The 26,499-nt window shown below is 45.5% G+C and overlaps 1 protein-coding gene across 2 annotated transcripts; it reads right to left on the bottom strand.

The window, feature by feature from the left end:
* Positions 1-1,630: 1,630 nt before the first annotated feature.
* On the bottom strand, positions 1,631-20,934 carry LOC121542548 (importin-8). Of its 2 annotated transcripts, none has more exons than XM_041851943.2 (25): positions 20,746-20,934; positions 19,190-19,271; positions 18,723-18,879; positions 18,323-18,481; positions 17,888-18,044; positions 17,706-17,795; positions 17,498-17,592; positions 17,254-17,338; positions 16,962-17,096; positions 16,383-16,482; positions 16,147-16,223; positions 15,894-16,010; positions 15,674-15,763; positions 15,044-15,209; positions 14,763-14,923; positions 12,476-12,601; positions 10,201-10,276; positions 9,566-9,691; positions 9,278-9,375; positions 9,098-9,193; positions 8,571-8,791; positions 4,577-4,782; positions 3,570-3,794; positions 3,347-3,476; positions 1,631-2,369 (listed from the first exon to the last, which is right to left on the bottom strand). In XM_041851943.2, coding segments are annotated over exons 1-25 (3,117 nt in total). In that variant the 5' UTR covers positions 20,887-20,934; the 3' UTR covers positions 1,631-2,368. The 2 variants fall into 2 exon arrangements, with proteins under 2 accessions (XP_041707877.1, XP_041707878.1); XM_041851944.2 differs by having other exon boundaries at positions 10,210-10,276.
* Between the last annotated feature and the right edge of the window lie 5,565 nt (positions 20,935-26,499).

Genomic DNA, 26,499 nt, shown 5'->3' with positions numbered 1-26,499 from the left:
AGCTCACTTTTAAACTGTCTGTGGAAATTGGTTATTTGGTTGCTTATAAGTCTCTCTCTCTCTAAATCTGCCCTTCTTTGACCTTCTCATACTCTGCTTTAGTCAGACTATACTATCAGATCTGATTAGCCCAGCACTGCAGACAGTGTGATTCATCACACCACAGTCTATGGCCATCATCATTACCTCCAATCTGCTCCCCAGGGGGAAGAGGCCACCAGGCAGGCTGGAGGAGAGGCACCCTCAATGGGCCACAGTGGCCAGAGAATCCCCTCCCTTATTACCAGGGCAGTAGACTAGAGTTAACTGAAGAGGGTGCAGATTGGTATGGATAATTGGCCACATTTGAACCTTTGACACAATCACCCACAGTGATCAGCATCACTCTTTCTAACTGGTACTTTCTATACTGGGTCTCTCTGTACCGCTCCCTCTTTCTCCTCTACTGGTGTGGGACTGCAGATGAGTGCAGCCGTATCCTAGCATGGCCTGGAAGAGGCAGGTATAGGCAACATCACTTACTGAACACTGTCACTCAGTCATACAGGACATGTTGATGGCATTTTATACATTGAGAAAGACGAAGAGAGAGAGGGAGAGTTTTTGTTTGAGAACAGAATTCACTGCAGTGCTTAATTGCAGAGTCAGATTGCAACAGAACATTTTCTGGAGAACCAACTCCAGACACTAGTCAACAACAAATAACACACACCACAACCACCTCCTGTGGGTTCCATTGCCTGCGGATTTCGACAGCTCTTCAACGCTTGGCTGCTCCTTACTGTCCAGCACACAAACAGTCTTCAGTACAAACTGCAGTGGGCTAGAACACAAACTGCAGCGGAACACACACAGAATACTAACACAGAGAGGGAGAGCAAGAGAGCAGTTGCCTCACCAAAACCCATCCAAGCGTCCGGTCTGAAACATCAGGATCTGACTCCCAACCCTGTAAGCAGAGCCCTCTGATTCCACTAGAGAATCAAATAGTGACAATAAAATGCAGAAAGAAGACCTGTGGTATTTGGACATCTCTAACATTCCAAAGGAAACTCCTTTCACAGTTGCCTCCTCTTTCTGGACAGCTGGGGACATGAGAGAAATATCTGTCTGGAATGGAGAGATTCCCAGCTGTGATTTGAATTTGATACCCAAGTCCAGATAGTTGGTGGACTGGTGAAAGCCAGATTCCACCATGTTATATCCTCTGTCTTGTGTCAGAACCACAGAGGGAGGGAGGAATCCCTTTAGAAATATTTGAACAGGGCCCTGAGAGAAGCCTGTAAATTCTGTTATGAAAACATGTTTACTCCTGCTTATACTGTTAACCTGCATGATGTTACAGTAGTTGTTCAATCCATCTGTGTGTTATTGAGCTGGATGTTTTATAAATGATGATTGATCGCAGCAGTGAACTCTGACCTAGTATTGATTCAACAAAGCAGGAAGAGATGTTCAAAGACGGAAAGTTTCAGCTATCCACATGTTCTCTGTGAAATCAATATAAAACTTAACCCACACACACACCTGCAGGCACAGAGGTGCACACACACACCTACAAACACCCAAACACACACTATAATAACACCCAACACACACTATAATAACATAACAGGAAATAGCACAGTGCTAGATGTTACATGAACGTTTATGATTTTCTTAAGTTAAATGAAAACAGTTATAAAAACAAAACATACAAAAACCTCTCCTCCTCCTCCCACCATCTTGCCCCCTATTACATTTAATCATTTAATCAGTGTGAAAGGAACACCCCCCTGGGTCAAAGGTCATTGACCCCCTTACCCTTAAACTTTCACCCCAAACACATCTGTCTGTCCGTCCGTTAGCACCACAGCCTTGGTTCAGACTAACAGACACATGGTTCTGATCGATGCCATGGCAACCAAGCACATCTGCCCAGTCCTCTCGAGACCATACAAAAGTCAGGCTACAGAGAAACAGAGATTTTGTGTACAATACTTACATTCACACAGTTACAGAATCACAGACCCAAGGACTGCACTGTACTAGAAGATGAATTCACTGGTCAGTGATACAGAGCAGGACATCAATCTCACACACACACACACACTCTCTCTCCGGGGTGGGTGTGGTCCAGTTACGGTCTGGGTTGTGAACCGTAAAGTGTGTACTGTGTAAAGTCCTGGTGTTATGGTCTCTGGTGGGTCTCCACCCAGTTCAGTTATGGTTCAAGATGGCCTGGTCTTGGTGGGATCAGTAAAGTCTAGTTAGATCTGGTCTGATCTGGACTGAAACAGTTCTTGGTGTGTGTTAAATCCACTTCAGATCAGGCCAGAACTCTGCTACTCCTCCTTCCATCCAGGCCTCCAGTCATGTCCCTTACAGCTCTGAAACAGGACACAGTGTTAGGACTCAACGTGATGGAAAATACAGCATGCTTGTCAAAATCAGTGTTGCCAACTCCTCAGTAAGTAAAGTAGCTATTGGCTGTCCTAAAAGTCGCTAAATGACGTCATCACATAATTTGCATAATTGTCCATGTAATTGCGATGGACGCTGTAGGAGAGGAATAACGTCATGGGAGAGACAAAAAGTGAGTAAAATGCTACGCGAGGACTGGGCCGCCTGTGTGCTTTGGGACGGGGGTGGGGCCCGCAGCACCCGCTGCTCGTTGAGAAGAGTAAGAACGATACGTGCTTTCACGTCAGAGTCTCCAATAACACCAGAAAAAGTCGCTAGATTTGTTGCTAGTCGCTTTTTTGAAAATGTGTCACTAGAGGGGTCTGAATACTCTCTAAATATAGCGACAAAGTCGGCAACACTGGTGAAAATAATTTTTTTAATCAACTAGCCTTTTACTGTTTTTTTTTTTTTTTCAACCCTGCATCCTTATTCTTCAGCCTCACCATCTCCCAACCCATTGGCCCTCTACTCTCTCCCCATTGGCCCCCTGTCCTCTCCCCCCATTGGCCCCCTGTCCTCTCCCCCCCATTGGCCCCCTGTCCTCTCTCCCCCCATTGGCCCCCCTGTCCTCTCTCCCCCATTGGCCCCCCTGTCCTCTCTCCCCCATTGGCCCCCTGTCCTCTCTCTCCCCCATTGGCCCCCTGTCCTCTCTCCCCCATTGGCCCCCTGTCCTCTCTCCCCCATTGGCCCCCTGTCCTCTCTCCCCCATTGGCCCCCTGTCCTCTCTCCCCCATTGGCCCCCTGTCCTCTCTCCCCCATTGGCCCCCTGTCCTCTCTCCCCCATTGGCCCCCTGTCCTCTCTCTCCCCATTGGCCCCCTGTCCTCTCTCCCCATTGGCCCCCTGTCCTCTCTCCCCATTGGCCCCCTGTCCTCTCTCCCCATTGGCCCTCTTCTGCCTCACCATTGGCCCTTGGCGGCTGTGCTCCTCCTCTGCTGGGACAGGCTGTAGATCTCCTGCAGCTGTTTCTTCTGGTCATCACTGAGGGGTGTGGTCAGAGACTGGTACCAAGGCTGGTCTGTGTTCTGGACCCCTATAGTACACACAGGAGAGAGTAAGGGTTAAATGCCTGTGTGTGTGTACAAGTAGCTGTGTGAGAGTTGGTGTGTAGATGTGTAACCCTTACTGAGTAGGGCGGCGGTGAAGAACTGGTACTCGTCCTCTCCATTGTCATAGTCCAGGGGCGTGCTGTACTCCTCCAGGGGTGTCCCCTCCAGCCCCTCTTCATCCCAGTAGTCATCATCATCATCCTCATCCTCCTCGTCCTCGTGGCCTACGGGCGTGCTGGACTGCTGTTGCATCATTGTGTTACGGTTCTCATTCACCTCATCCTCATCGCTGGGGATCTCCTCTGTGGACGCAACACACACACGCAGACAGACAGACACAGAGAAACACACACATAAAAACAGTATGAATAGAACAAATTTCACTTTTACCTTTTTAAAATGCACAACTTTTCATAATGCCATTTTAATATGAACAATTACAGTGGCAGCTGCTTAGCTAACATACTTAACAATTTCCTTCATCTTAACCTCCTCTGTACCCTGCCGTGCCAACTAACACTCCCATATTCCCAGAAGGTAAATTAACTCAAATGGAGCGAATATGGAGGCTAAATGTGACAGAGGGACCCTCCATGTCATCTCCTCTGAGCTAGTCTCATCTACTGCATGTGTGTCTGACTGCACAACAACACTACAACCCCCAGAAGCACTTTGAATATTCTGGAACTCCAGGTTCTTTACACTTGACTGAGGAACGCCAGCACAGCTGCCCTGAGCATGTAGGGAAATGTAGTGCAACTAATATGACCTGAAGGCAGAGTGAGAAGTCAAGCGAGAGAGAGAGGTCCAGAGGTATTGGAACCTAGCCATTGATGTGTAAAGCAACACACATGTGAACAGCTGAGGACTGATTCTATGTCAAGTGTGTGTGTAAACTGAGCTACCATATCCATAGCTAGGGCTGGCCCTACCCAATGGCTTCCAAGAAGCGGGTTTGATTCAACAGTATTAGCATCTCTCCTTTCCTTTTCTCTCCTCCTCTCTTGCCTGTTCTCTCCATTCCTCTCTCATTTGTCCTGTCTCCTCTGTCGCCTGTTTTCCCATTTTCCTCGTCTCCTCTCACCGTTCTGGTCCTCCTCCGGTACCCCAGTGCAGGCCAGTAGGTCTGGCTTGTTGAGGAGGCGGGAGGAGTACAGGTGTTTGAGCCCCAGGAACAGGAGCAGGACGCTGGGGACGATCTGAGCCGCTACCCCCTCTACCACCACTGGCCTGGAGGGTAGCTCCATCAGAACACTCAGTCCGATGATACACATCTTACGGTCATGGAGCCTGGGAGGGAGGGAGGGAGGGAGAGAGGGAAAAAGAATGAACTACAGGTAGGTGGTGAATAAATCATGTATAGTGTACTGTAGTAGGAACAAATAGTGTATATCCCCCATATGTTTTTACACTGCTGTAGGAAGACCACAGTGTGACTCAGCGATGACTAACAGTATAGTTGATGAAGTGCAGTGGACACCCGTTATTCAGGGCAGGTGGAGCCCCCCCTGTTTTGAGCCCCACCTTTTTAGGGCGGGGGTTGCCTGTTTTGCATGTTTTTTTACATTAATATGTGTCACATATCAGTTTGCAAACAATGTAAAAAAAAAATAATAATCTTTGAGTTAATAGAGCCACATACAAACTTAGTCTCTTTTTTGCTTTCTTGAGTAAGGCAGCTCCAAAATGCATGTGTTTCAGCCTAGCTCAGTGCTTTCTGTGGTGGTGGGGCAGCCAGCGGAAAATACAGAGCGTAGGGGTTGGTAATGTTCTCTAGTAGCGCCGTGATTGGCTCAGTGTTCTGTCACTCATGGGGACACTACTCGCCGCCAAATCTAAGGGTAGAGCTCGAAAGTTCACGCCCCTTGGGTGCTGCCATAGAGTTACATTAGAAGTGCCCATCCAAGAAGGCTCAAGGTCATTGGCCACAGATAAAATTACGTCAAATCACATATCTACAGTAGCTTTGATTGGACTGATCATGTCAACATCATACTTTCAAAATCTTAGCTAGCAGTCATCATCATGAATCAAGTCGACAATCTACTGGCAAATCCTTTTTAATCCTTCTCATATGAAGATAAATAATTAAGATAAATTATAGATAAATGTATCGGTGCTCATCGGCCATTGAACATAAACATTACACAACAAGTTGGAAATCTCAAATTCAACAATGGGTGGTCAGGAAGGAATTAGTGGCTAACTGCAAGCATTGCAAAGCAATCACTAGCCTGCTATTCAGTGGAGTGGGTTTGTGATTCCAAGTCTGGGTTTAAAGGTCTCTTTTCCAAGCTTAAAATGATAAACATTCAACTTTGGCCATGCTGTCAATCCAGCATGACTTCTGCCACACTCAAAATAACTGGAAACTCAGAACTGGGAAATCTGACTTCAGTGAGTTCAAGACAACAACAAAAATAGCTTTGACTGGGAAAATATGTTTTGAACGGTCATCCAACTCGGAATTGAATCTTGAAAGCACCATAAATCCAGAAAATGCCAGACTTTGATGACAAAATTTGCCCACGAAGGACCGCTGTGCCACCTTCCTGTTCAAGTGAGCACGGCACAACATGGTGAGTCCAAAAACGTCATGTATGCTGCTGCATAAATGATGTAATATGCCAGGGAGATATGTATACTGTAGCTAAGAAAGTAATACTAATTGTATGTTGTGGAGTAAGCTGTTAGTAGCCCATGTGCCTCACCCTAATAATTTGGTCCCACTTCCCCCTCTTAATTTCGCCTATTGTTCTGATTTGGTGGTGCACATGTACCTTATAGCCTGTTTTAGAGAAAAATAATCAAATATTGTAAGAGCTTTCATTGTCTGCCTATATGCCCTCTTTATTTATCCTACGGTTCTGACTTGGTGTACAGGAAGAACACTGTAAGAACGGCCCATGTTCTGAATTCTGTCGCTGTACATTTCAAATGTGCTGAACAAATAGTTATATTGACTACATCCGTCCTAGCTCGCTCATTAATGTCTTAATCGAAATTACGGATTGCCTCTTATTGGCTCGTCGTCCCCTTATGCTAGTTTGTACATCTCAATTGTCAGTAGAAACCACATTTGTTTTAAGGCAGTAAATGAGGCTGAATGAACTGTTTCACTGCCAGACAAGGCTCCGCTGATAGCCAGGTGTAGCAGTGGTAAGGTGTTGGGACTCTGCTGTTGGGACAGCTTTATGTAGGCCCTAACAGTTTGTGGACACCGTTTGTCACCGTTATAGTGCAAATAATGTATTGTTTTGTTGTGTTGTGGCTTTGCTGGCATGCATAAAAAAAATATATATATACAGTGGGGAGAACAAGTATTTGATACACTGCCGATTTTGCAGATTTTCCTACTTACAAAGCATGTAGAGGTCTGTAATTTTATCATAGGTACACTTCAACTGTGAGAGACGGAATCTAAAACAAAAATCCAGAAAATCAAATTGTATGATTTTTAAGTAATTAATTTGCATTTTATTGCATGACATAAGTATTTGATACATCAGAAAAGCAGAACTTAATATTTGGTACAGAAACCTTTGTTTGCAATTACAGAGATCATACATTTCCTGTAGGTCTTGACCAGGTTTGCACACACTGCAGCAGGGATTTTGGCCCACTCCTCCATACAGACCTTCTCCAGATCTTTCAGGTTTCGGGGCTGTCGCTGGGCAATACAGACTTTCAGCTCCCTCCAAAGATTTTCTATTGGGTTCAGGTCTGGAGACTGGCTAGGCCACTCCAGGACCTTGAGATGCTTCTTACGGAGCCACTCCTTAGTTGCCCTGGCTGTGTGTTTTGGGTCGTTGTCATGCTGGAAGACCCAGCCACGACCCATCTTCAATGCTCTTACTGAGGGAAGGGGGTTGTTGGCCAAGATCTTGCGAAACATGGCCCCATCCATCCTCCCCTCAATATGGTGCAGTTGTCCTGTCCCCTTAGCAGAAAAGCATCCCCAAAGAATGATGTTTCCACCTCCATGCTTCACGGTTGGGATGGTGTTCTTGGGGTTGTACTCATCCTTCTACTTCCTCCAAACACGGCGAGTGGAATTTAGACCAAAAAGCTCTATTTTTGTCTCATCAGACCACATGACCTTCTCCCATTCCTCCTCTGGATCATCCAGATGGTCATTGGCAAACTTCAGATGGGCCTGGACATGCGCTGGCTTGAGCAGGGGGACCTTGTGTGCGCTGCAGGATTTTAATCTATTACGGCGTAGTGTGTTACTAATGGTTTTCTTTGAGACTGTGGTCCCAGCTCTCTTCAGGTCATTGACTAGGTCCTGCCGTGTAGTTCTGGGCTGATCCCTCACCTTCCTCATGATCATTGATGCCCCACGAGGTGAGATCTTGCATGGAGCCCCAGACCGAGGGTGATTGACCGTCATCTTGAACTTCTTCCATTTTCTAATAATTGCACCAACAGTTGTTGCCTTCTCACCAAGCCGCTTGCCTATTGTCCTGTAGCCCATCCCAGCCTTGTGCAGGTCTACAATTTTATCCCTGATGTCCTTACACAGCTCTTTGGTCTTGGCCATTGAGGAGAGGTTGGAGTCTGTTTGATTGAGTGTGTGGACAGGTGTCTTTTATACAGGTAACGAGTTCAAACAGGTGCAGTTAATACAGGTAATGAGTGGAGAACAGGAGTGCTTCTTAAAGAAAAACTAATGGGTCTGTGTGAGCCGGAATTCTTACTGGTTGGTAGGTGATCAAATACTTATGTCATGCAATAAAATGCAAATGAATTATTTAAAAATCATACAATGTGATTTTCTGGATTTTTGTTTTAGATTCCGTCTCTCACAGTTGAAGTGTACCTATGATAAAAATGACAGACCTCTACATGCTTTGTAAGTAGGAAACCCTGCAAAATCGGCAGTGTATCAAATACTTGTTCTCCCCACTGTATATACATGCTAAAATCGCCACTGATGAAGTGGACCGTATACAGTATGGGTCTAGCAGTATTTAGGGAACATGGTTTAGGGCACGTTGTTTATCCACTGTGTACTTTATAGTTGGTAGTGTATAGGGGGTAGGATGTAGGGCATATGGCTTAGTTTATACACTTACCCCAGGAAGAACTCAGTATCATTCATCCACTGGTTGATGAAGTGTGCAGTGATGGGCTGTGGGCTGTGGGGGAATTGCATGTTGTCCAGCGTGTGGATGAGCAGGGCTGGGTTGTAGTAGAGAGCAGCAATGGCCACCTGCAGACACATGGTCCTCAGCTCACTGGACTTCACACCTCTGGTTAGGCGCTCCAACACAGCCTCCACGAACAACGGGATACACTGGAGGAAGGTGGGAGGTGGAGGTGGAGAGGGCGAGGGAGAGGGAGAGAGAAAGAGAGAGAGCGAGAGATAGCTATTGTTGACTGGATAATATCTGTCTGACATTACATTTACAGGACGATCATTAAAACTGTGCCAAATCACATGGGGGTGAGAGAGAAGAATCAATACAATATTGATAGCAATCATCACTCCCAACGGGAGATTCAGAGTATGGAAAGGTAAGACCATGCAAACTGATTTGGGCTGAACTGGGACCACGTCTACCCTTAAATACTACCCAGAAGCCTTCGCGGTCCCGCTCACCTGGTCGATGCCCCTCCCCCGACACTGGAGGATGATGACCTCTAGCAGCTTAGCAGCGTGACACTCTGCATCCTCACCTGCATCACTGGTCAGCACCTATAGCACAGGAGTCAAAGGTCAGAACATGAGACACTTCATCAAACCCTACCTGGACACACGCATGCATATGCTCACACTCACCTTTTTGCACATGGTGTATATGACCTCTAAGTACTTGGGGTTGGACAGGAGCATGTCCGTATCCACGGTAACATAGTTGTGCAAAAGAGGCATCATATCTGAAAGAGAACATACACAAACAGACCATGATCATCATCATCATCATCATGTTTGACCAGTATCAGCTTCATCATCATGTTATTCTACATTACATTCACAGTGATATTCAATGTTCACCTAGACAGGTGTGTAAGCCCAATATACTCACTAACAGGCAGGTGAATGTTGACCAGTGACTCAGTACTGTACCTGTGAAGTAGTCAAAGCAGTCATGCTGGAAGACCTCGTAGAGCACTGCCAGTAGCTGCCACATCTGTGGGGAGATGGTCTGACAGGTCAGTCCAAAGGCCAGGGACAGAATCTCCTCATAGAACTCTGGAGGGGAGGGAGGAGAGGAGAAAACAGATCATAGAATTGATATTTCCCTTTGAGAAAGAAATAATCTTCCACAGTGACCCCCACTCTTCTTGAATAAAACTCTCATTGTAACAGGTTATCACATAATCCATTCATTATACACACACACATAATCACAGAGGTGATTACAGACACACACACACACACACACCGCAGATGGGATTACACACCCAGAAACATACACACGAGCCAATTACAGGCATGAATGGTGCCTGGTCATCCGGGATTTCGGAAGCGCATGGGGGAACAGCTTTTGATAAATTAGACAGTGTTCATTGTGAGACGGGAATGGACAAGGTGTTATACAAGAGAGGGGAGTAGCTCACTGAAACAGGAAAGTGAGATTAATATGGTTATTGTGTAATGTGTGTGTGAAAAGCACACAAACACACAAGGTCACAGAGAGGAAGACACACACAGCAAACACATTAGTATGTGTGTACACACAAAAACAGACAAGCACACACCTGCCATACCTATGATGGGCTTCTGCAGCACCAGGCCGATCACCTGTAAACAGATGCCCTCCAACTGCTGAGTGATCTGAGAGCGGGACGGAGAGAGGGAGATGAAGAGGGAGAGAGGGGAAGAGAAAGAACGAGAGGCAGTCAAGAGGGCGAGAGAGACCGAGAAGAGAAAAAAAGAGCGAGAGCGGAGAGATACAGACAGAAAGAGAGATATCAAAAGGTCAAAGATCATTTACATTTTAGTTATTTAGCAGACGCTCTTATCCAGAGCGACTAACATGAGCAATTCTATTGATCCCAGGCCAATATCTGTCTGACATAAGGCTGGCACAATTACCGTATAACCGACGGTTATTGATGAAGACCGCCATGACAATAAAATAACCGTCATAACCGTAAAATATGGAACAAACAGCTGACTGAAGATGGGACGGCGGCGCCTTCGTGCAGTTGAGTCTGTTTCTGCGGTAACATGAACTCTTAACAACGTTATGAAACTTTGTTGCTCCTTGCTGAAATGTACAGTGAGGGAAAAAAATATTTGATCCCCTGCTGATTTTGTACGTTTGCCCACTGACAAATAAATGATCAGTCTATAATTTTAATGGTAGGTTTATTTGAACAGTGAGAGACAGAATAACAACAACAAAATCCAGAAAACGCATGTCAAAAATGTTATAAATTGATTTGCATTTTAAATGAGGGAAATAAGTATTTGACCCCCTCTCAATCAGAAAGATTTCTGGCTCCCAGGTGTCTTAAAGGGAGTGCTCCTAATCTCAGCTTGTTACCTGTATAAAATACACCTGTCCACAGAAGCAATCAATCAATCAGATTCCAAACTCTCCACCATGGCCAAGACCAAAGAGCTCTCCAAGGATGTCAGGGACAAGATTGTAGACCTACACAAGGCTGGAATCGCCAATCAGCTTGGTGAGAAGCCCGTCTGAAGTTTGCCAATGAACGATTCAGAGGAGAACTGGGTGAAAGTGTTGTGGTCAGATGAGACCAAAATCGAGCACTTTAGCATCTACTCAACTCGCCGTGTTTGGAGGAGGAGGAATGCTGCCTATGACCCCAAGAACACCATCCCCACCGTCAAACATGGAGGTGGAAACATTATGCTTTGGAGGTGTTTTTCTGCTAAGGGGACAGGACAACTTTACCGCATCAAAGGGACAATGGGCCATGTACCGTCAAATCTTGGCTGAGAACCTCCTTCCCTCAGCCAGGGCATTGAAAATGGGTCGTGTATGGGTATTCCAGCATGACAATGACCCAAAACACACGGCCAAGGCAACAAAGGAGTGGCTCAAGAAGAAGCACATTAAGGTCCTGGAGAGGCCTAGCCAGTCTCCAGACCTTAATCCCATAGAAAATATGTGGAGGGAGCTGAAGGATCGAGTTGCCAAACGTCAGCCTCGAAACCTTAATGACTTGGAGAAGATCTGCAAAGAGGAGTGGGACAAAATCCCTCCTGAGATGTGTGCAAACCTGGTGGCCAACTACAAGAAACGTCTGACCTCTGTGATTGCCAACAAGGGTTTTGCCACCAAGTACTAAGTCATGTTTTATTTCCCTCATTAAAATGCAAATCAATTTATAATATTTTTGACATGCGTTTTTCTGGATTTTTGTTGTTGTTATTCTGTCTCTCACTGTTCAAATAAACCTACCATTAAAATTATAGACTGATAATGTCTTTGTCAGTGGGCAAACGTACAAAATCAGCAGGGGATCAAATACTTTTTTCCCCCTCACTGTACAATACCGGTCAAAGGTATGTTAACTGAGTTGGCTCATGCAATGGAATGTATTTTGTGTAACGTCAGTTGAGTTCAATCAACAAATCACAGCACATATTGATGGGTACACTTCCTGTTTTTACTTCTATGGGTAAACTCGCAATGGCCGCCAGTCCACCCATTATGCCATCATTGACTTGAATGAGGCCACCCGTTTGATTCATTATATTTCTATGGCGGCACATGCAATCAGGAGTGGAGAGGAAAAAATATGCGTAAAAGAAAAACGGTTATTACGGTGAGCACAGTCATTTGGCTGGCCAATTACCGTCACAGCCCTAGTCTGACACGACATTTACAGCACGTTCAATAACACGGTGTGTTCAAACAAAGCAGGGAAGAGGAAGCGATCAATCACCAATCATCACACATTCAACTGCAGCTTCAGAGGACTAGATTTGGAATAGGGTGAGTGTGTGTACTGTACATCTGTAGAATGTGTGCGTGAGTATACAGTTGGTCTGTCTCACCTCCTTGTGGTCCTCCATAACAGTGAGTATGGTGTCTATTGTACTGAGGATCCCCAGAGCCATCACAGTCTTGTCTTCACTTTCCTCATACTCTTCACTCTTTAGCACCTTGGTGAAGATCTCAGCCTGGATACACACACATATGCAGGTGGTGTTAAAACGCATGCGTCAGTTTGGCCGTGCTCGCTTAAAAAGTCCTTTGCTTGAAAAACGAGAAAAAAGTGGCAATTGTACTGTTTGTCCATCTAGAGACACCGTAGCCAAAATAGTCAGAATTAATATAAGATAATTCAAGAAATCTGTCATGCCTAGGAGATCTTAGTCACGCAATTTTACATCTAACTAAGATGTTTGGTGCAGTATTTCTCAGCTACCGACTTCGGCTTACCTCGAAAAAAAAATGTTTGCACGAACAGCCGATAAAACCCTTGCCGAACACCAAAATGTAATAATATACAGTTGAAGTCAGAAGTTTACATACACTTAGGTTGGAGTCATGAAAACTTGTCGGTTAGGACATCTACTTTGTGCATGACACAAGTAATTTTTCAAACAATTGTTTACAGACAGATTATTTCACTTATAATTCACTGTATCACAATTCCAGTGGGTCAGAAGTTTACATACACTAAGTTGACTGTGCCTTTTAAAGAGCTTGGAAAATTCCAGAAAATGATGTAATGGCTTTAGAAGCTTGTGATAGGCTAATTGACATCATTTGAGTCAATTGGAGGTGTACCTGTGGATGTATCTCAAGGCCTACCTTCAAACTCAGTGTCTCTTTGCTTGACATCATGGGAAAATCAAAATAAATCAGCCAAGACCTCAGACAAATAATGGTAGACCTCCACAAGTCTGGTTCATCCTTGGGAGCAATTTCCAAACGCCTGAAGGTTCCACGTTCATCTGTACAAACAATAGTACGCAAGTATAAACACCATGGGACCACGCAGCTGTCATACCGCTCAGGAAGGAGACGCGTTGTGTCTCCTAGAGATGAATGTACTTTCGTGCGAAAAGTGCAAATCAATCCCAGAACAACAGCAAAGGACCTTGTGAAGATGCTGGAGGAAACAGGTACAAAAGTATCTATATCCACAGTAAAACGAGTCCTGTATCGACATAACCTGAAAGGCCGATCAGCAAGGAAGAAGCCACTGCTCCAAAACCGCCATAAAAAAGACAGACTACGGTTTGCAACTGCACATGGGGACAAAGATCGTACTTTATGGAGAAATGTCCTCTGGTCTGATTAAACAAAAATAGAACTGTTTGGCCATAATGACCATCGTTATGTTTGGAGGAAAAAGGGGGACGCTTGCAAGCCGAAGAACACCATCCCAACCGTGAAGCACGGGGGTGGCAGCATCATGCTGTGGGGGTGCTTTGCTGCAGGAGGGACTGGTGCACTTCACAAAATAGATGGCATCATGAGCAAGGAAAATTATGTGGATATATTGAAGCAACATCTCAAGACATCAGTCAGGAAGTTAAAGCTTGGTCACAAATGGGTCTTCCAAATGGACAATGACCCCAAGCATCCTTCCAAAGTTGTGGCAAAATGGCTTAAGGACAACAAAGTCAAGGTATTGGAGTGGCCATCACAAAGCCCTGACCTCAACCCTATAGAATATTTGTGGGCAGAACTGAAAAAGCGTGTGCGAGCAAGGAGGCCTACAAACCTGACTCAGTTACACCAGCTCTGTCAGGAGGAATGGGCCAAAATTCCCCCAACTTATTGTGGGAAGCTTGTGGAAGGCTACCCGAAACGTTTGACCCAAGTTAAACAATTTAAAGGCAATGCTACCAAATACTAATTGAGTGTATGTAAACTTCTCGAAAGAAATAAAAGCTGAAATAAATAATTCTCTACTATTATTCTGACATTTCACATTCTTAAAATAAAGTGGTGATCCTAACTGACCTAAGACAGGGAATTTTTACTAGGATTAAATGTCAGGAATTGTGAAAAACTGAGTTTAAATATATTTGGCTAAGGTGTATGTAAACTTCCGACTTCAACAGTATGCACAAACTGTTTCGGATGGGAAGCATGCGGATACCTTTACACACACACAACCAGACACAGGGGGTGGTTACACACACAGGCAGACACAGAGACACACAGATGCGCACACACACACCCAGACAGACGCACTCTTACTTCTCACTCTTTATATAGCATTATAATGGTGAAAATCTTAACATGTATACATACAAAGACTTACACACACACACAGATACTGTTAAACAGTAGATCAGGCCAGCGGAGGCGTAGGGGGCATACCAGGTTCTGGGTCATGTCGACGGCGATGACGGCCACTTCTTGGTTGTACTCACAGATCATCTTCTGAATGACATTAGTGAGGTCATCGTTCTCCGTCTCCTTGATGACGTGGAGCAGCTCCTGCATGACAGGCTGGATGTAGGGCCTGATGTAGACCTTAGCTAAAGAGAGGGAGAGAGAAGGTTCAGTGTGTGTGTGTGTGTGTGTGTGTCTGTGCTAGCGACGCTTGTGCATTTGTGTATGCATGTGCACATGTCCATGCATGAAAGTGAGTCTCAGACCTTGCTCCTGGTTGCTGACCAGTGTCTGCAAGGCGATAGCAGCCTCCACCTTGACGGGCATCTCCTTGTCTGCTATGAGGTCCTGTTTGACCAGCTCCACCGCGTTCCTCAGGACCAGCTCGTTATGGAAACGCAGCGGACTGAACGAGTGCAGCACCCAGCAGGACTGAGGACAAACACAGGGTCACAATCACTGATCTATATACCACACGGATGAGCATCGCTATCAGTTTGGCGCCTATCCACATTATGTCCAAATCGGCACTCTCCACTTCGCGTCACCAAAATGTGCAGTGGTGCTCCCCAACACGTTCACCTGCCTGAAGATGGACAGTAAGTAAAAGAGCAGGGTTGAGGAGGGTAAAGAAATGCAGCAAGGGAAAGGGGGATGTTTAATCTATATAAAACAGGACTGACAGACCGTTCTGACTCACATGTATGGACTGTATGGAATGTACCACCCAACAGGACTGTGGGTATAAACATTTTAAAGATTGAAGAACTGCTAACACACGATCACACACATGCATGTTCTTACACACTCATTCTCATCTCCATGAGAAGGGCTTGAAGGTTGGGTTAGAGGGGGTCTGAAGTGAAAGCATGTGTGTGTGTGTGTGTGTGTCTCACCCTGGCCCGGAGGTATCCCAGAGGGGAGTTCAGTAGAGGGAACACGTAGTTCTGTAACATCAGCTCCATCTGCTCCCTGTACACTCGCTTCTACAGGACGACAACAGGAAGAAGAGAGAGGACTCCGTCACAGATAGACTAAACAGGTCATAAAACAAGAAGGGAAAGTACAGAGAGAGAGACACACACACACAAAGTAACAGACACACACACGGCTGACCTTCAGTAGGAGTTCGGCCAGTGAGCCGATGACGTGCAGCGCCCCATCCTTCCTGCGGGGGTCAGCAGAGGGCTCCATCATGATCTGGTGGCAGAACTCCATCATCTGGGGAAGCACCTGGGAAGAGGGGGGGACAGAGCAGTGATGCACGTCATATCAGAGAAGTCTCAGTTAAGGAAAGGAAATGAGGAAAGTAAGCTAATTAGGACTGTTGGGTCGTTTTTCTTTGGTTCTAGTGTGGTTCTCCACTCACCTCCTTCCTCTTGCGGGCTGCTTTACATAGGAGGCTCTGGGCAGCAGTGGCAGGGAGGGCATGGTCATCATACACATCTGGAACAGAGAAGAAAACACAGTCAAGCTTACTGTATGTCTATTCTATGGAAGCCATTCAATTTCAATCTAACATGTCATGCCTTCTATTGACCATAAGATGTTCCACTACCTCCATAACTACTAACAGATTGAATTATAGAACGCGCAAGTACTCACTGAACTTCATGCGGATGTACTCATATGGATCCTCCTGCCACAGTTTCTCATCCTCATCTTTGTAACACATTAGAGGGAAGATCACCTCTTGGCTGATAGTCTGTGGAACACACACTCAGGTTAACTACTAACTACACTACTATAAGTGGGATTGTACAATAGTTTTCAGAAGCATGCCATTATTCAGATTAGCTCAATTACAAAGTATATAAAACAGCTGATCTAAATGCTGAAATAAAGATTAAACAAATTAAACTTTGACCATCACCTGCCACATACTGTAACTCAATCCAAGTTGTAATGTCACAACCTTATAAACACAGACTTAACACCGGTATAACTGTGTAATTTCACACACAATCCCACATGTGATGGAAAAGCGCTATATATAAATCAAATCCATTATTATTAACATGTCACAGGGGTACAGGTGTAGTGGTGTCTGTGTGACCCACTTGCATGTGCAGCTTCATGTATTTCCAGGTGAGGGAGTGAGACAGGCCCCTGGTTCAGGTCGTTCAGGTCATTCAGGGACTGTGTGTGTGTGTGTGTGTGTGTGTGTGTGAGTGTGTGACCCACCTGCATGTGTGGCTTTATGTGTTTCCAGGTGAGGGAGTGAGAAATGCCCTGGTTCAGGTAGTTAAGAGATTTCTGGAGGACGTGAGGTGTGACATACTGCTTCTGTCTGTGTTGGTCCACCACCTTCAACAGGACCTGAAGGAGAGACGGGGTCGCATCAGATCGTACGGGGTCAGACTAAACAGAAGACTACTGCTGCTCATATACACACACACATCAACATTGGTAGCTGTGGACAACAGACATCTAAACATTCAAGCTTGATGTCACATTTAGGGATACAAACTCTTACCTGTTGGATCCCTACAGCGTACGTCTTCAAGAAAAAGTCTGCAAACTCAAAGTACTCCTTTGTCACGTTGCCTGGGCTTCCATACCTACCACACAAGTACAGAACAACATGGTTAGGGTGAAAAAGGCTCAGATCAAGATCCACAAACACTCAAGATCCACAAACATATTCACATCAACCCACATTCACATCTACATACGTCCAAATTCATCAACACACAAATACATCTCCCGTGCCCCCTCACCTCTCGAACAGTCTGGTGATGATGTGTAGGGCCCACTTCTTACTCTTCCACCACACCAGGTCAGGACGGTCGTCCTCATCCACCTCCAACGTCTCCTAGCAACCACACACAGAGGTTTGCTACTCCCATTCAATAAAAAAACGTAGGTAGAAGAATTTGCAGAAGAAAGACAGGTCTACACAATGAAGAAGGATGAAATCAAACTTACTAGGGGGACATCTCTGTCCATAACAGCTCTGAGGATCTCCATCCACTGGGTAATTACTGTGTTATTAATCAGCTGGAGAGGCAGGGAGTACTGGGAGCGGAATAGAGACTGGTGTTAGTATCACACAAACGTGCGCACGCACAGTCAGTCAGAGACACACGCACAGTCCACAGTTCTCGCACCTGTACGAGTGCGTGGAAGATCTTGAGGATCTGTTTCTGTATGAGGACAGAGAAGATGGTGCCGTCCGGCAGTAGCTGGGTGATGAGCTGCTGGATACGGGGCAGGAAGATCTGCATGGCTGCTAGCAACGGGTCCCTCTCCTCCGCCTTCTTATACCTGACACACACAGCACATCAGCACACAGACATAGACACACACAGACATAGACACACACAGCACATCAGCACACAGACGTGATATCACCGACAACAGGCTGGGTGCAATGACTGAAAAATGTAGATGGAATAATCATTTATAATCACTCAGCTTATACACTAGAACTACTAAACTAGGACTGAAAATGGTGGCTCAAAACACAGCATCGTTATGACTTGATCACTAGTGAGAGTGATGGTTCCCCAGGAGGGACAAAAAGCGGCGGTTGGTTGACTCACTCGTAGGTCTTGACCAGCTGGTAGAGGGCCAGCAGGCTGCCGTACCAGCTGCCACTGTTCTGAGACTGCAGATACAGGCCGATCTTATCCACTATGGCCGTCCAGCGCCCAGGGAAGTCATGCTTTATGATAGCTCGCAAACACACTGTCAACTGGGCCCTGGGATACAGAATACACACAAATACATTAGCATTGTATCCTTTCTTTAACATGCCATCACTAAATTACCCTCTTCATTGGGCACTTGACTATACAGTCAAGTGACCTGGTTTCAAAGGCTCTAGGTACAGCAGAGCAGAGGACTGGAGCAGGGCACCCCTGCCCTGCGTATTAGCCTAAGGGGTAAGGGTTAGTGGGGTAAGGGAGGTAAAGGAGTTACGGTTAGGACAGCAGGACCCACCGGATGGACTCGGGACACTGGATGATGCCCTCCACGATGTTGTCTCTGATCTGCGTGCGGTCGTTCTCGTGGATGTTGAAGGGGAACACCACCTCCCCTAGAGAGAGCTCACGGTCCTGCCAGTACTGGCTCACCATGTTCTTCAGGTAGATGGCCGCTGGCGCACAGAGATGACATCACAACATCACTCTGACTGGCAAGACTGACACAATTCTACCTTAAAATTCATTCATGTGCCAGTTTCCCAGACACAGATCAAGCCTAGTCCTGGACTAAAAAGCATGCCAAATTAAGAATCTTCATTGAAAGTAATCTTTAGTCCAGGACTAGGCTTAAGCTGTGTCCAGGAAACCAGCCCAAAGTGAGAGTATTATCAGTGTTGGTTATAGTTGTTGCATTGGTCCTGTGATGTTTTAAAAATAACCAGATGCAGGTCTTTAGGTAATGTTCTTGGGCAGGGTTCTTACCTGCTTGGCGAACAGGGAACTCCACCTGTTCAGACACAATGATCTGGAGCAGAGTGGGGGCAAAGTTGATGATCTTGTACGACTGGAACACACAAAATAAGACACTGCTTTAAAATGAGCTCAACCAAATCTGACCACATACAGTCAAACACCTGACTACTTCAGCTGTCAGTTTCACATCTACAGCACACAGTGGGCACAGTGGTCAACACAGTTATATGATGACAGAGAAGAGTGTAAGGAGGTGGATAACTGAAGAAAAAGGAAAATACAGTACAGGTGAAGCACGCTCACATCAATCTTGCCAGACCAGTTATCAGATTTAAGGTAGTAAAAAAGAGCCATGGTCTGTCAACGATATAACCAGCAACCAACAATTAAAAAAGGAGGGACATTTTGTACAGAATGCTTTCCCTTTCTCTCTCTTTCTCTCCCTCTATCACTCTCCTCCTCTCCCTGTCAGAACTGCTCCTCTGCTGCAGAAGAGTCAGCATTCTGTCTCCAGCAAATGCCCCTGATTTCACTTGGTTGCTTCACTGACTGACAGGCATTTAACACAGAGACACCAATCATTTGTGCTGATTAGTGTAGACCTACTGAATTGGACAGTATGCAAAGTCAAGGCAGTCTAGGCCTATGGCAGATGTAGTTATTTTCAGTGATGAAATCATGACCTAGGCCTGCATATGCTGCAAGTTACCTATCTTTCATTAAGACAATGAGCAGTTGAAACAATAACAAAGCGTTCTGCCCGCCCCTGATTCGGTAAAAAGCTGATGGATGGGGCTGGAGAAAAGTAACTACACTCAAATTCGTAGATAGAGATATGGATGCAAGGACTGACCATCCATGATATAAACATGAGTCTATAGAGTTTGTTTACGTTTCCTTTGTTTACAAACAGTAAAACAAGCTTATATTTTGAGTTCTGATGGGATCCGACAGTTGAACTAAACTCATGAGGCATTTATAAGTTATATTCTTCAAGAATCAATGGGTACATACCATGAATTTATAGTCGAAAAATAGATGTTGCAACTGCAGATTGAACGTTTAAGATGCTTTAACAAGATTCATTTGTCTATCGCATTTTGATTTGGTTTTGGATGAAAGAGGGATTCGGCGAATTCACCGCTCAAATCCAATGAACCATCAAAACTTTTACTATCGCTGGCTGAAATTGCTGCAATTGTTACAATGTTTCAACTCGCGCATGTCTACAGTTATAATCCAATCGGACACTTGCTTGCTACATTGTTTCACGAACAGCCCCATCTCTGTACTGCAGCACAGTGTGCGCACACACTGCCTCAAAATTCTATTGTTCTCCGGTGCAACAGTTTATGTCGCAAGTTACATTAAATGTCAATCTACTGTTTCGTGTCCTACACAATAAACAGAGAGATGCAAATATAAGTTATATAACGACTAGTCATTGATCCCGAAACACGGCCTTGTTGCGATCCAAAATCATAAACACGGACACCCCTTTCTGGAAATGGGTTCATGCTGCCCCGATAACAAAAACAACAAAGTTATTTTGGCCATCCACCCACCTGATTGAGTTCGTTTTCAGCCGCTATCCGGAGGTTGGGATCTATCGTCCCTTTCAGTGCTTGAATTATCCGATTGGGATCCATAGTGTGCAATCCAGGTCTAATCGAGCGGTAATTTATATGTTTCACAATCACATACATGAACTGCTCCAGATTCGGCAAAGCTTTGTGCCCTGCCCCAATTTACCGGCAATCAGCAGGCGGTGGACGCAAAGCAATGGAAATAGTGGCGATTTACGGTAGCCCTTCTTTCTTTTTCTCTCTGTAATAGGTATAGACCGTGCAGATATGAGTTTTTACTGCCACCTTAAGAGCTGGAGTGGTCATGACTGAAAATGTCCCTTCTTTCACAATTATTTGTTGTAACCTAAGATTTTACATTATGTTTCTTAACCAGGGGCGTAGGCAGGGGTGGGCCCACTGGGGAGTCAGGCCCACCAAATCAGATTTTGCAACAACAACAAAAAAATGCTCTTTACTTGTCAGTGTTCCAAACAGGACATGGCTTAGGCCTATGACCAGAGTGGAAAATGTTAAAATAAAAACCACCACAGGTCAGGTGTATTCAGGAAGCTTTGAACATTAAATAAATACTCTAAATTGGACGACTTTGTTACTTTGCGATTTTGGGGGGTGAAATGTAAAGTATGCTATTAATTTTTTTCCATACCGTCTTTTTTAGGTGGTTTGACACTTTATTCAGACAGTAATGAAATGAGATAGGGAGACAGGCAAATGCTAGAAAAAGTGGGAAGTTTGGAAGCCCTGTTTTCAGGTGGAAAGTTGCAGTGTTACCACTACACCAAGGCTCTGGACAGGAAATATTAATGGTTGATGGCAGTGGGTAACCAAATCATAGATTGCAGTCTCCTTGTTCATAGACTGCGTTCAAGGTAAGGAAACAAACATTTTGTATTTTGAGTGAACTCTCTCTTTAAAAGAGGGCTGGAAGAAAATCCTGCTTGCTCTCCAGGAGGGTTGGCCACCCCTGATCTATGTTTCCCAAGTGCTGGGTGTTTAAAAATGTTCTTGTTATAACAATTAATTTTTCAAAATCACCAACCCTTCAAGAAAAATCTAATGAATATCAATATTGAGGTGGTTTATGCCTACTAGTTGAAGATCCTTGCCGTCATCTTACTCTACAAAATATGTGTTTATGAGTTGCTTAGCATGTGCACAATACTAAAATGTCAAAAATGATATTTGATTCCTGGAGCATTTCATATCCAATGCTTATTTGTATGACTTATTAAAAACTGCCCATGAATGGTTGCAAAAATATACTGAACAAAAATACAAATGCAACATGTAAAGTGTTGGTCCTATGTTTCATGAGCTGAAATAAAAGATCCCAGAAATTTTCTATACGCACAAAAAGCTTATTTCCCTCCAATTTTGTGCACACATTTGTTTACATCCCTGTTAGTGAGCATTTCTCCTTTGCCAAGATAATCCATTCACCTGACAGGTGTGGAATATCAAGAAGCTGATTAAACAGCATCAAATCACATTTTATTGGTCACATACACGTGTTTAGCAGATGTTATTGCGGGTGTAGCGAAATGCTTGTGCTTCTATGATCATTACACAGGTGCACCTTGTGCTGGGGACAATAAAAGGCCACTCTAAAATGTGCAGTGTTGTCACACAACACAATGCCACAGATGTCTCAAGATGAGGGATCGTGCAATTGGCATGCTGACTGCAGGAATGTCCACCAGAGCTGTTGCCAGAGAACTTAATGTTTATTTCTCTACAATAAGTTTCCTCCAACATCGTTTTAGAGAATTTGGCAGTATGTCCAACCGGCCTCACAACTTCAGAACACGTGTAACCATGCCAGCCCAGGACCTCCACATTCGGCTTCTTCACCAGCGGGATCGTCTGAGACCAGCCACCCGGACAGCTGATGAAACTGAGGAGTATTCCTGTCTGTAATAAAGCCCTTTTGTGGGGAAAAACGAATTCTGATTGGCTAGGCCTGGCAGTGGATGGGCCCGGCTCCCTAGTGGGTGGGCCTATGCCCTTCCAAACCCACCCATGACCGCACCCCTACCCAGTCATGTGAAATCCATAGATTAGGGCCTAATGAATTTATTTCAATTGACTGGTTTCCTTATGTGCACTGTAACTCCGTAAAATCATTGCATGTTGCGTTTAGATTTTTATTCAGTATACATAGCCTCAATTAATTTTCAAAGACACATAGGCATATCAGATTTCAAATATGTGATTACATTGGCAATATTGGGAAGTGGAATATTAAAATAAGTGTGGGGAATAAAAGTAGTGTTCTTGCTGACAAGCACAATAATTACCCTTTATTTTAGCCCAATGAGAATTGTTCCACTGATCAGACTAAAAGTAAATAGATAAAATCTCCTGAAGACAGGATGACAAATCTGCCCTAACCAAATTATTTTTGTAGTTATTGTCCCCCTTCTCGACTCAAACTTACACTTTTGGGTAAACAATCTGTTACAAATCAGGTCACCCTACCAAACGTCCCTGCTACAGAGGGTAGTGCGTACGGCCCAGTACATCACTGGGGCCAAGCTTCCTGCCATCCAGGACCTCTATACCAGGCGGTGTCAGAGGAAGGCCCTCAAAATTGTCAAAGACTCCAGCCACCCTAGTCATAGACTGTTCTCTCTGCTACCGCACGGCAAGCGGTACCGGAATGCCAAGTCTAGCTCCAAAAGACTTCTCAACAGCTTCTACCCCCAAGCCATAAGACTCCTGAACAGCTAATAATGGCTACCCTGACTATTTGCACTGCCCCCCCCCCACCCCATCTTTTTACGCTGCTGATACTCTGTTAATTATTTATGCATAGTCACTTTAACTCTACCCACATGTACATATTACTTCAACTACCTCAACTAGCCGGTGCCCCCGCACATTGACTCTGCACCGGTACCCCCCTGTATATATAGCCTCCCTACTGTTATTTTACTTCTGCTCTTTTTTTCTCAACACTTTTTTGTTGTTTTATTTTACTTTTTTATTAAAAAGAAATGCACTGTTGGTTAAGGGCTGTAAGTAAGCATTTCACTGTAATGTTTGCACCTGTTGTATTCGGCGCATGTGGCCAATAAAATTTGATTTGATTTGCTAAAACATACTGTAGGTCTGTCTGCTGCCTTTTCTTTGTCACAGCCTAAATGTCAATCACTAAATCGACTTTAGTACATGCTGTCAAAAGGCAGCCTTCTGCAATAGGGACGGGAGTAAAAGCAACCTAATTTTGTTGACAACATAGTACATAACACAGCGCTACCGTTCTACTAACTCATTTTAGTTTGATAAACTCAGCGGAGAACGTTATCGCTCTCCATTCAACTCCACTCTAAGCTTGAGGAGCGTTTCTTTAAAACATGCATCCAATCCCCTTGAGCCCTTCCATAACTAGACCAATCATATGCTTCAATGTGCCGCGGTTCACAGTGCTGTGGCTAGACAGGACAATGATAGAGGTTCTGCTCGTGATGTTAAATTGCAGGCGCAGATGCTAATTTCAAAACGATTTGGAGCACAGTGTCGTGTATTAGGATTATGCCTTTGTTAAATGTTTTTCATGAAGAAATGGAATGTTGTTTATCTTAGTTCAAATATAGCAGTTGTAGGGTGACGCCCCAGGGGGGATAGGTGATTGGACGAAAAAGGGAGCAACCCATTTATTGCCATTGTTTATAAGTATGGGCTAGACAAAGAGCGGGCAGAAACAGACAGATTATGTTTGGGACGCTGTTTCTCCAGACCCTGCAAGTCTGTAACTCATGCTGAAAGCTTGTGATATGAATAAACATGATCAAAGGTTCAGTGTGAGCGGACTCCTTTGTTTGACAGCAATGAGCACCAGCATTCGACGCGATACGACACAATGGGGGCTCGTCCGGGATTCTGATTGCATCGTTCTTGGTTCCCTTCCTGAGTCGCGAGTTGACTACTGCCCAAGCCGGCTTTAAAGGTGAGATTTCTCACAAATTATTGGGCATTAGTTATTTGGCTGGCTTATGAATGTGCGCGGGTGAAGGTGTACCATGTAAATTACTTGGGATTGTGTGGTGCTATTGCGGTCGACTAGGAGTCTGTAATAATTATTCTAAAATGTGGTTGCTGTCATGAGCCCTCTCACTCCACCGGGTTACCACCTTAATTGGTTTCCACTATCTTCCACTCTGCTCACCTCCCTCTCTCTACTCAGCCTAACTAGCTCCACCTGTCCCTGCTCTGCTCGGCTCTAATTACTCTGCCAGCTGCGCTGCATTACCCACTACCTCTCCCAGTATTTAAGGCCCTGTCTTTCAGCTCTCCGGTGTCAGATCGTCTGCAAAGCTCACACCCGGAACCTGTTTGCTCGCGCTTCTGGCTCACCCTGGTTTTGTGACCCCGGACCTGCCTGTTTATTGGATACTCTTCTGCCTTAGGAGATCCAGACCTGCTTCTGCCATTACGACTCCTGACTACTCTTCAATCCCGGTAACTCTGACCAGCCTTCTGCCTTGCTACTACGTATTTTGGATTCCCTTGAACTGTACTGCTGCCTGGTTTCATTCCGCCCTGTTGTGTCTGTGTCTCCCCCCAGGACTTCTGGACCACCCACCACCGGCTTCATAGGGACGCATCGCTGCCACTGGGGGGCACAGACCCAGCGCATTGGACGGGATCCCTGTTACCCTGGAGCCTTCATTCACTCCCTACTTCCCTTTTCCCTTAAGTTTAATAAACTTTCTGGTGTGACGCAATTGTGGTCCTCTGGTCGTCTGTCTGAATCGTGACAGTACGATCTGACCATTATGGACTCAGCGCACACTTTCCCGACATGGAAACCGATGAGCATGAGCAGCAGTTCCAGCAGCAGCAACAACAACTCGCCATGCTCATTCAACTCCTCACCAACCTTACCCCAGCCAGTCTGCCCGCCAGCCCAGCCCCCGAGTTACCTGCCCCGGTCATTGCAGCCGCTGCTCGGAACCCAAGATTGGAAACCCCGAGCGGTTCAACGGCGATTCAACCCAGGTCCGGCCATTCCTGACTAGCTGCCGACTTCAGTTCTCCTTGCAGCCAAGGACCTTCGCCACGGAGGGGGCTAAGGTTGGGTATGCCATCACTCACCTGACGGGCCGAGCTCGACTCTGGGGAACAGCAGAGTTCGAACGTCAAACCCCCGCATGTGCAACCTTCGACCTGTTTGCTGAGGAGATGCTGAAGGTGTTTGACCTGGATTCACCCACCGCAGAGGCGTCTCGTGAACTGTTCAGTATTCGACAAGGCAGACGTACAGTCGCAGACCATTCCATCGACTTCCGAACCCTGGCTAGACGAAGTTCTTGGAACACACCACCGTTGGTGGACGCGTTCTTCCATAGTTTGGCTGACTATATCAAGGACGAGTTGGTCTCCCATGAACTGCCTTCCACTCTTGATGAAGCCATCGCACTGACTGTCAGGATCGACAGAAGGATACAGACCCGTCGTCGTGAGAGGGGGCGCCAAGGTCCACCTACTACCGGCATTCGGAGAGATCCGACTGGGCTCCTGTCATCTACTGCCACTCACCCAGGTCAGCTTGATCAGTCTGAGCCTATGGAGATTGGGCGAGCCTCCCTCACTCCTGCAGAGCGCCAGCGCCGCTCACCTCAAACCTCTGCCTCTATTGTGGAGGTGATGGACATCGTGTGGTAACCTGCCCTTTAAAGGGCCGAAGCTCACCGGGCGTAGGGGGAGTCCGGTCGAGTTCAATGACCA

Source organism: Coregonus clupeaformis, chromosome 28, assembly GCF_020615455.1.
Source record: "Coregonus clupeaformis isolate EN_2021a chromosome 28, ASM2061545v1, whole genome shotgun sequence".
NCBI lineage: Eukaryota > Metazoa > Chordata > Actinopteri > Salmoniformes > Salmonidae > Coregonus > Coregonus clupeaformis.
This window is presented reverse-complemented; position numbering and strand designations above follow the sequence as displayed.